Source organism: Halichondria panicea, chromosome 7 (assembly GCF_963675165.1).
Source record: "Halichondria panicea chromosome 7, odHalPani1.1, whole genome shotgun sequence".
NCBI lineage: Eukaryota > Metazoa > Porifera > Demospongiae > Suberitida > Halichondriidae > Halichondria > Halichondria panicea.
Window position 1 is genome coordinate 988,153 of NC_087383.1, and position 11,317 is coordinate 999,469.

The 11,317-nt window shown below is 43.5% G+C and overlaps 3 protein-coding genes across 3 annotated transcripts in view; 2 read left to right on the top strand and 1 right to left on the bottom strand.

Annotated features, from left to right (window-relative positions):
• LOC135338397 (uncharacterized) overlaps nt 1-5,718 on the top strand; it is a 12,591-nt gene extending 6,873 nt beyond the window's left edge. Inside the window, exons 7-11 of the mRNA XM_064534509.1 lie at nt 111-198; nt 572-1,871; nt 2,342-4,766; nt 4,901-4,955; nt 5,455-5,718. Of these exons, the coding sequence (XP_064390579.1) occupies nt 111-198; nt 572-1,871; nt 2,342-4,766; nt 4,901-4,955; nt 5,455-5,461 (3,875 nt within the window). The 3' untranslated portion in view covers nt 5,462-5,718. The remainder of the gene's footprint in view (nt 1-110; nt 199-571; nt 1,872-2,341; nt 4,767-4,900; nt 4,956-5,454) is intronic.
• Nucleotides 5,719-5,820: 102 nt separating this feature from the next.
• Nucleotides 5,821-6,180, top strand: LOC135338933 (NADH dehydrogenase [ubiquinone] 1 alpha subcomplex subunit 8-like). The gene has a single exon (XM_064535028.1). It carries the CDS (start codon nt 5,821-5,823, stop codon nt 6,178-6,180), a length of 360 nt encoding a protein of 119 aa, XP_064391098.1.
• A 257-nt stretch (nt 6,181-6,437) lies between these two features.
• Nucleotides 6,438-10,425, bottom strand: LOC135338399 (putative L-amino-acid oxidase YobN). The gene is made up of 4 exons (XM_064534511.1): nt 9,770-10,425; nt 9,502-9,675; nt 9,293-9,379; nt 6,438-7,783 (listed from the first exon to the last, which is right to left on the bottom strand). The coding sequence occupies exons 1-4, from the start codon at nt 10,299-10,301 to the stop codon at nt 6,543-6,545; spliced, it is 2,034 nt and encodes a 677-aa protein (XP_064390581.1). The 5' UTR covers nt 10,302-10,425; the 3' UTR covers nt 6,438-6,542.
• Nucleotides 10,426-11,317: the final 892 nt, after the last annotated feature.

Here is an 11,317-nt window from a genome sequence, read left to right on the forward strand (position 1 = left end):
TTTTTGTATCTGATGAGTTTCTCATGTTTCTGCTGTCACTGTCTGTCAGCTATTATACAAACACTTGTCTGGTTCACCACAATTATTATGTACACATGACATACCTGCAGGAGTACTGATTGTCACAGTTCGTTGGAGAAACAGGAATTTCTCTGGCTCATTGATTGATATTGGTCACCATGATTGGGCCCCACCCAAGTAAGCGTCTCTCCCACTGTATTTATAGTTACATAATTTTCCAGGCTTGTGTTACTTAAACTTGTATATATAATGATGAAACCAAGGTTACAGTAACTTGTTGGAATTATAGGTATTTTGTACCTGATGCCCCCAGGCGGGAAAGTGCTTGTTGTTTTTGTAAAACATGTGTTAGCTAAAAGCTTTGGCACAGGAAGTGCAGGAACTGTGATGTTTGCATTTAGTAGGTGGCGTTATCATAGCATCAGTAAGTGCATTCCCATTGACTTTTACGTCTTCTGCATGTGTAGCTATTGTGATACTTCCTTATTAGCTGCATAAAGAGATCATAGGTTGACATTACACACATGTTCGTTTCCACGTACGCCCACAGGTTGTCTTGTCCGTATGGTGATGTGCAAATCAAGGACCTCTATAAACAGAAGGACTCTGAGAATCAATCTGCTCATGTCGACGTGCTCGAAGTCTCGAAAGATACAAACACTATACGGTCAAGAAACGAGCCAGAAATTGTGCTAACTGACTCACCAAAACGAGGGCCTATTCACGGGAATAAGAGTGCTCTAATGAACAGTACCTTCCACCCACCCCCCATCCCCATGGAGACTGAATCGATAACCGTCATGGCCTCCTCTGACCCCTCTGAAGTGGGGCAAGCAAACTTGCGCACTCTACTAAAACCAGACACTAAGTTACCGTACTCTGATATCAGCGATGGTAGTGATACTGAGAACAACGCAACAAGGCAAGCGAAACAGATGGCTAAAGATTCAAAAGGGGCTTCAGAATCTCATCCCATAATGCCCAGTATGAATGGCTTCTATCCGTACAAGAATAAAACGAGTAGCAAGGGGAAAGAATCACTTAGCAACATATCTGCCCGTCTCCCTTCATTCGGTGATGTGGGACGACCAAAAGGTTCGAAAAAGAACGAGAAAAAACCGATTCAAACCGATGAGTATATCCCCGATTCTCAGCCCTCAAGTCCAAGAACTGGTAAACAATCATCGAATCCTGCTGATGAAGTACGCAGCAAGTTACTGAGCACATACCCTGGCTCAAGCACGTCGGCTATTCCAGTGAGCATGCCCGAACAAGACCAACGACATACTCGAGTGGGAATGGCTATGTACAGTAATGCCGTGTCAAAGATGCCTAAGGGAGGTCACGACGAAAGTTCCCATTCTGCCCTACACACGCTCTCAGCTGTGGCTGCCTCGCTACTTCCCAATGACAAACCGGCCAAGCATCCAAAGATGACAATGCTCACGCAAGACGATTTCAACAAACCCGAAACCCGTGTTAAGAGATCTGTCTCGCCACGTCCCAGTTCTCTAGTCCCTAAAACTGGCAATCGTCGATCACCAAGTCCTGCTCGATACTCGAAACAGATTCTCGAGCAACAGGCAGCCACTCTTCCCTCGTTTGATACTGCCCCCGGTAAGAGATCCAGTGATGGTGGTCTAGCAGCTTCGCCTCCTGTCATTGTGAAATCAGGCAGTAACATTTGCGAGTGGGGGCCAGTGGAAGCATTGCGAGATGAAGACGGCCACGATAGTGACAGCTCTGGCTCTGGCTCGATCCTTCATGCAAAACCCCATAGGAATAAACATGGCGTCCAGAATTTGCTGGGAGACATCAAGACTGACAAGCCCTCAAGGGAGGACACTGGGGTAAGTTTAAGCATTACGTAATTAATTATTATGGCTATTGTTACGTGTATGGTGTTGTTTGTACATGTACAGTATATAAACCACTCGCCACTCCTTTTGCGAGATAGCTAGCTTTGTGTGCCTATGCATATAGCTTGGTTTGGTTTCGTAAAGATTGTGTGTGCATGTATCAATAGCATTGGTGGTATCTAAGTGCATATTAACATTGGGTGTACTAATTAACTTAAGTGCCGAAACTCATATCCAATTTCAGTGGGTTTGTGCTCAGACGAAATATCATCTTTCTTCCTTTAAGCTTTCAGAAACCATTGTAGCACAATTTATGGTTGTTCAAATATGCTACAGCAATAACCCGCAATTTCACGTACAATGCTGTACACTTGTGGATTCCCTTATCATTTGACCATCACACACACACACACACACACACACACACACACACACACACACACACACACACACACACACAGAATGCCATACAGCCACAAACACCTGCCCTTGCTCCGATACCGTCAGACAAGTTCAGTCTTAAGAACATTCAGCCGATATCCCCCGGTGTCGATGGTCCCCATCCCTCTTCTGGCCATCCCATACACCCACACAAACCAGCTGTCAAAAAAGGGCCCCCACCAACAGACGGGCACGTCAACTCCCGTCTCAATATCGAAAGCAAGAAAGCCGCGAGAGATAATAGCAACAATTCCATTCAAGTTCCAACTGTTGGAGAAGTGGTAAAGAAAGTGTCTGGAAATCAACAACAATTTACAGTTACAAGTGGACAAGCTGTTATTCCAATGCCAGGCAAAGCAAATACCATACCAGCACAAACCTATGTGAAACTCGAAAACCACGAGCATGACAAGGAACATCACAAGCATCTAAGGCAGCAGCAAGAGATTCACATGTTTTCTCCGTACAATGCTCATCATCATCACCGTGGCCACCAAACACATGAGGCTGTTATCCATGTACCGGACGACAGAGGTAGTCCCAGTAAAGACGATAGCAAGCAAACACCCGATACTCACCGAGGTAGGAAGCGAATGGCACCAATGCCACCAGATATGCCCTATGTAGTGGCTAAAAGACACGAACGTGATGATGGTAGTAGAACTCAGAATATACCCAAGCAATTTTCTGAATCGATTAAAGGGGAAAACATGGAGATATCGCCGGAATTCGAGGCCATATACGATCCTAATCTGCCAATGAGTATGGAATATCAGCTGATTGCTTTTAAAAACCAAAAGAAGATGCAAGACGAGCATCAACAACAGATTGATTCGAAATCCAAGAGGGATCAAATGTTCCACCAGAGCATGCAGCAAGACAGGAAAAGCCCCCATTCTCGTCGACAGAAATCTAATGAACACCATAACTCTATCTACCATGAGGGCAAGCTATCGAGACAATCTAGTGGGGAGGGTGGCCATCGTTTTTCTTTAACCAACATTGCCTCAGGGAGTGCCCAAGGACATGGAAAACCACAGCAACATCAAAACGGCCCCTCTGTGATTGCACATTCGATAATTAAGTCAGAGCCGACTGATGAGATTCGATACTTGAACAAAATAGGAGAGAACGGAAAGGTTGTCACTCCAGTTGTGTGCGCATCACCTGGTATACAGGGACAACAAGCAGCCCCCATGAGAAGACAGAATGCCGTTGTAAGACGTCCTGCACCGAGGAAGACTGAAGAATCGTCCTGGCAGCAGCAGCAACAGCAGCAGCAACAGCACGGATTCAGACATGTGGTAACGTCAACTGCCCACCCTCACACACCTGCTATCATCAACTATGCAGCACCCGGAGGAGTAGTATGGAACATGGGGAACCCTCAAGTTCAAGTAGAAAGGGAAAATCCCAAACCCAAGCACGAGGCCTCAGAGGGGCAACGAAATAACGAATCGAGCAAAAAAGGGGCTTCTGGACAAAGTAGTGATTGGCCAAGATCTAATTCCTCGTTTACTCCTGTGACTACTCACCCTGGAAACAGACCACCCACCTCCTCGCCATCACACCCTCACACCTCACACCCACACCATCACCAACCCCACCGTGAGCACATGGCGAACAATCGCGGGGAACGAGGAGAGAGAGACCGTGAAAGAAGAGGCGAGCAAAGACACAATTTTCCAGCGCATCAAGAACACGAGAGAAGAGAGCCTGCTGAACGAGATAATTCCGCCCATCTTCAATCAACGCAACATCCTCGACAAAACTCTTCGTCTTCAACTTCGAGTAATCACTCCACCTCTCATCCGTCCACCTCAAGTGGTGCCTCGAGAAACCAAAACAAGGATGCCAACCAGGCAGCCATTATGGCCCAACAACACCAAATGCTACAGATGCAACAGCTAGCTGCCTTACAGCAATTGCAACAACAGCAGCTCTCTCCTAGTGCTCTGGCAACTCTACAAAGAAATTCTGGAGGCATACAGAATGCAGCCATGGTGGAGGAGTACATGAAACACTTGCAGCAACAGCAGCAACAACAGTACGAGATGCTTCAAAAAGCTGCCCTTATTCAAACACCTACATCTATCAATCCTCAAGAGTTACTCCAGCTTCAGATGCAAATGGCGGCTCAAATGGGGATGGGTATCGACCAAAACACTGCAATGGCTCTAATGGTTCAACATCAAGCTGCCCAAGCACAGGCCCAACAACAAGCGCAGCAACAGGCAGTACAGGTACATCAGCAGCAGCAGCAGCAACAACAACAGCAGCATCAACAAGTACAAGAAGCACAGGCACAAGCTCAGGCCCAAGCTGTACAGCAAGCTTTGTTACAGGCTGCAGCTGCTCAGAACTCTGGGATGCCAAGTTTCATGTATCCAGTGGCCGCTGCGGGACAGATACCACAGTTAGGATTCTACGACCCTAATGCTTTTGGTAAGTAGATATGTATACAGTGTGTAGGCGGGTGTGAGTGTGCGGTTATTGGGTAGTGCAGTGTACCTCTCGACAGTACCTAATTATGGTGACATGCTGTACATGTACATGTATTATTGTTTTCTTTCCTACAGCTGCAGCTGGAGGAATGCAGATCCCTTCTTTCGCTATTCCCAATGCCCCTAAAAGGTATGTACCTAACTTACTTACATGATTGTATAAATATCATTTGTCTCAATTTTTCTTTGATGTTTCTAGCGGTAACACTAGATATCGAATACAAATGATCAATTAATAAAAGTGCTGTCAGAATGTACCACAAATAATTAACAACTAAGGTCAAATTTTTGCCTGTAATTCGATCTCCTCTCCATTAAAAATCTTGCTTACGTAATGAGTATCAAGTTGTGCCCATGGTAACCTAGTACATATGATACCTTTGTGCTGAATGACAGGTGTGGTCAGTTTGTGCATGTCTATTCATAATGCCAGCTGCATGAAATACAATGCTTTGTCTACACTTAGCGTTTATATATAGTCATCTGAAATGTGATAGGTTGCGTGAATTGGTCAAAACTCTGAAATCCGTTTGTAGTTACATGTATTATAACTAAGTACACTGTAAGTTATATAGATATCCATTTCATTGTCTCATGGTCTCTCCCCCCCCCATCCACACACTTCACAGAGAGTAAAGTTTCCCCCTCCCTCCTGCCCCTGTGTACTGCCCTTCTCTCAAGAACTGCACTTGTCCAATGGATTCTTTCTGATGTTCTCTAAAATTTTCATTCTTATACAGATCAGCACACCGTTTACATGCACCCTTAGCTTGTTATGTTCTGTGTTATATTAGTGCACGTAATTATATATCTCTGTGTTGTTTGTTGTGTTGTGTTGTGTTGTGTTTTTTGCTTTCTTGAAATTCCTTACCCTTAATATTGTTATAATTCGGCTTGGGATATGCTATTTAAAAAGGGTAAAGGTCGTCTGTAGAGCATGAAGAAACGTTGTTACAACTACCTGTACTTTGACCTCCACTATTAAAAGTTGAAAGATGGCAGCTTCAGTGAAGCCTCAAGATCTCGACGTTAAAGAGCTGGAAGTCACGTCAGCCGTGCTTATGGGAGGAGCACATCACTTTGGAAGCTACTGTGAGAAGCAGAATGAAGCTTTCATGGAGTGTCGACTGGAGCACAAAGATCCAAGGAAATGTCTCCAAGAAGGGAAAGCTGTAACACAATGTGCCATAAACTTTTTTACCAAGATCAAAGGAAGTTGTAACGAGGAGTTTACGAAGTACTGGACATGCTTGGAGTATAAGAATCAGACGTTTTCAAAGTGCGAGAAAACCCAGAAAGTGTACGACCAATGTATGCTTGAGAAGCTGAATATTCAGAAACAGAAACACGAATAATGTATAATAATATTAATAATTATTATAGTGCATTGTGACTATCCATAGCTAGGTTGATTACATCATTGTTATTACGGTAGGTAGACCATAGTTTAGTATACAAATGGTATATAAATTATGGTATTGCAATTTTGGTAAAGATCACTTTTTCTGAATAAAAAATGTTTTGAGTTATGAACAGTATAATTATGAAGACCACTTTACCACAATGTCATGCACTATCTTGTATGCATGCAAGCAACATGCAAATAATGAAGTGAACGCATTAATATTAATTGAACATGAATGTTAGCAAATCGGGGGAAAAACAAATTAAAGCACTATACTACTATACTACATAGTTTCGTTACTTTCACTGATAACTACTGAGAGACCTGGTCACGGTAATATAGTTGGAATGCCGCCCTCAATCCCGAGCCCAGAGCTCCCTGGATCCAGCCGTTAGCGAAAGAGATAGCTTCTCCAGCGAAAAATATATTTTGCCAGGACCCGAGCATAAGGTAGAGGACACTGATGTACTCACGGGGGCGGAGCATAGCAAATGCCCCAAGGGTGGTGGGATCGTTAGCCCAGGCCTGTCGCTTGCCAACTTGGAATAGACGTTTAGAATTCGGGTGAATTCGTTCGATCTGATTGACGGCTAGCAGGATGGCTTGATCTTCAGTGAGCGCTCCCCAGAGTAGAGCCTCGGCTTTCCAAGTGTAGACCATTAGGATGCCTTTCTGGTTGATCAGAGCATTGTCGGGAACACGGAGATGAATCAACGCACGCATCTCCTCGGAGAGAATAGTGGGGTAGTGGAGCTGTCCAATCGGCATGTTTGTCTTTGAGAAACCACCATCGATGATCGCTCCTGCATCTTCATGCCAAAACTGCTTGTCGTACTGCAGCATGATCTTGGTGGAGGGACTGTACGAAATATCTTCAATCGCTTTCTGAAATTCCATAGGGAATTGTTCCGGCTGTGTTCTCGAATCATCACCGTTTATCGATACAATCTCGATCCCACGCAGCACATGCAGAGGCACAGTGAGAATCACAGACCTTCCTTCCTCGACGAAAGGCTCGCCAGAAGACCTAAAAACACCATGGACTCGCGCAGAAGTGACATTGCCTTTGTTCCAGACCACCTCCACTTTGGTTACCATACGGTTGTAGACAATGAGCTTCTCCACGCCTCCTTGCCCAGCAAATGCCTCAGGCAGAGCAGAGAGTCCACCATTCAGGCTGTGCATAGCGTCGGACCACCATTTTCCCATCCTATCCTGCAACACAGCTACGAGACTGACATCTTCAGACAGCGTATAGTTGAAGATATTGTAAGCCGTAATGGCTTCCTCCGGCCATGGCAGAAACGGTTCAAGACGGTCGAGGATTGCATCGTACGCTTTCCTGCGGGTGCCGACAATTGGATAAAAGGCAAGTTGAGACTTGATTCCTGTTAGGGTGCTACGAAGGAACGATCCGAAGGAAAATTGGCACCAATTCTGCGTCCAAATGCTCCACACAATAGCCTGAACAATCCACGGCAGATCCTTTACCCACGAGAGGCGGAGCTTAAGCAGATCAACAACCACACCCGCCACGGTTTCGTAGTACTCATCTGCAGGGGTGGAGTGAATAATGACTCATTAGAAATTTCCTGCTACATGCAATCTATTAGACTGTGGAATACATTAAACAACCAGCCACACTAATGCTACAGGTCTCAGGTTGGTTAAGGCATAATTATTGCCATAAAAATTAATAGTATAATTAATGAAGTGCCTTATCATTGTGAGATGGCATCATCAATGCTAGCCTCGGTCCCAGGCCGATTTTTTTTTAATAGAACGAAGTTGAAAACCTAGCAATCAATTGGAGACAGATCGGCCTGGGATCGAGGCTACATCAATGCATGTTTTTGCTCTTTTAATTATATCTTATATGCAGAAAGGGTCAGTATAATAACATTGTTGCCATGGTTACTGGCATGTTGTGTGCGTTACCTGTGACCATTCAACTCTTTTGAGAATGCAGCCTCCAATACACAATTTTATGACCTCATCTTAGTATCAAAAGAAAGCTCACTATAGTACAGTAGGAACTATGTTAGTATTTAGGGCTGCTTTCATATTGCCACTCAATCGAACGTAATCAACATGCAGGTGGCCATTGAGGAGAAACGACAACACTGGGTAATATTGTTGCCACGAACAGCTTGAATCGTGGATAGTACATCGTCCAAAGCACTGAAGAGAAACGCCTCCACTCGACACAAATGAAGACAGTGTTTCGACATCAAGAGACAATCCAACCTGCTGTGCGACTTCAGAAAGTCTCTGCACAATTCCTAACCTTACATCTGTCGATGCTAGTTCAGGAACTTGGACACTCATGCTGATTGTACTGGGACTGAGGTCTGTCTGCACACTTGCGCTGATTGTACTGGGACTGGGGTCTGTCTGCACACTTGCGTTTCTCTCATCTACTGAAGTCTGCACTCCTACATGTAGATCCGGTCCTATGCTGGACAAATCTACATCTGGCTCTGTATTTAATATAGTGTGGATTTTGTTATTGTTAATTTTTTACTCTGTGTAGCTTACCTAATCTTATTTTCTTGGCTTCAGTTGCAGCTAGAAGTTGGTTTAGTCTTTTCCTGGAAGGCATTCTCACAAAACCAAAGTCTAGCCAATGTTTTTACTTTGTGTGCATGTGGTTACTACTGCAGCTGCTCATCTACCGTTAGTGCACGCATTGAAATTAAATACGGAGTGCAAGTCTCAGATTGCACACGTGATCTAAACGGTGCATTTTTGTGGTTAAATTATGTCAATTTGTTACTATGTGCGGTCAGTGGCATTTTTGGTCACAGCTAATGCACGCAACAAGATGATAGTAACCATGGTAATAGTGTTATCAAATTTATGTAACAATACATTTTTGTCAAGATAATTATTATACAATAAATCTGAGTTGTATACAGTACACTTCATAATGCTGTTTTGCTTAAAATCTACCAATAGTTACCTCGGCTGAGAACACAATAATAATAGTAGTGGATTGCACCAAGAGTTCATTAGTAAAGGGATAGTGCACAAGGAATGTTCACATTAACATTTTCACTTACTAATTGTGTCGAATTTACTGGTTGCAGGTTTAGAGTTCCAACCAGGCCAGTACTTGTTGAACATCATCTTTGGGTCCTTGTTCCAATCTGTATATAGTGAGATGATAATTATAGAAAGAAATGCTCACAGTACACCACAAATAATTATTACAATTATATTGACCACAAACAAGAGACACAAAGGCAGCATTTTTAGATGTTGTAGTTACCAGAGATTTGTATGAGGTCTCCGTAGAAGCAGTAGTAGGCGTTGTCACTTTGGTTACTAAAGGGAACTTGCTTCAGTCCAAACCTTTTCTGAGAGTAGAAATCAGTGAGGTAATGGATTGACTCATTGATTGGACGATCCTCCTTTGGGGGAAGGGGGATACGCATCGCACCAGCTGCAATAGAAATACAACAATTTAATAGAATGATTAAAGAATGTGCAGTAGTTATGCATGACCATTTTAGTGCACTGTGCAACATTGAGTTTACCATCAGTGTGGAGTCCACGATCAAAACCATCTTTCATATCGAGTGTCTTCACACGTCCTCCAAAACGCTGACTCATCTCTAAGATCTTCACGTCCTTGTAGCCGGCTTTTTCCAACTCGTAAGCAGCGGCCATTCCTGACAACCCTGCTCCTACAATGAGCACAGTTCCACTCGGTGGAGGCTTGGGTTTGCTCGGACCCCATCTCTCAAAAGTAGCCGGTAGACCGTGCTCTGCAATTTCCAAATAAAACTCTCGGAGCAAATCGATCTCTTGCAGTGATCCAGAATTGTCGGGTGGACAAGTTTTCACATTTGGATCTTTCAAGTAGCGCGGGAGGCTGTCTTGTAGCCAGTCCAGCATCACCCAGAAATGGCTCTTATTGTGTGTAATCACTTCGGGGATATTCCATGATTGATTTTGTCGATTCTTCTCTCGTCTTTCGCTCAGCTGAGAAAGAATACGCTTGCTGTAAGAGTGCTCATTGAAGCTGGGAGCTGGCATGAGATCACTAATCTCGACCATTTTCGCCATAGTTTTCAGATTCCAATAATTGTAGAATACTCGGACTTCTGACTGCACCACTTGCAGGCTGCAACTAGATTAAAACAGGGCTGGTTGGTAACAATAGCTTCCAGGGAGAAATCCGATTCCTTACAAGCTAACTTGGTTATGCACTTCAAAGGACTGGAATGTAATTAGAGAGTAATTAAAAAACAAAAACAGCTGCCTATACAAAATCTGCAGGATGCTTTATGTGCAAACAATGGAAAATCAAATGGTCCTTTCGCTGCCATTTCTAAGAAAAACAGTTTAACTATAGAGTTTGTAGGGGGCCCTCTACCATCAACAAATGCTCAGCCAAATGCAACATCCGCCTATAAATAGGCAACTCTCACATATAACATGCTACTGTATAGTAACAAGAAGCAACACTCATTACTTGGAAACATGCACCGAAGCCACAGAATGCAGCTTGAAACTGTGAAATGTACAAACAATCCAAACTCACTCAGATATAATATCAGGCACAGAACCAAACGTATTATAAAACAAAAAACACACAAAATCAACATTATACACAGTTTGACATTTACAGGAAAGGGATTATAGATTACCTATATAGATCTATATTATATCTAATACATGTAGTACGCCAAAGTAACTCTTTCTTATGGAAATTTATGTACAGCAATAAAACCTTGGGAAAGTAAAACTGAGTGGTAGGTAGCAGGAGTAAAGTGCATCCAATAGAGAAATAATATTATAATTTACTCCTGCCACCTACACCACTGCAGTGGCGTAGGGAAAAAAGTATACCCCCTATAATGAAAAAGTATACCCCTTTGAATTATGGCACTAATATAGCGCCATATATATATTCCTTTCAGGTGACTGGCATGTCCTCGTACCCGTCAATATATCACACACAAACCAGTTTTATTATACCGTATAGCGGGTAAGTTTTGTGGGGTAAAAAATTCGTTCAACTCGAGAAAAGGTGGTTTTCGTGAGTAAAAATTTCGTTTAGTCTCGTGGCTGCACGGCAT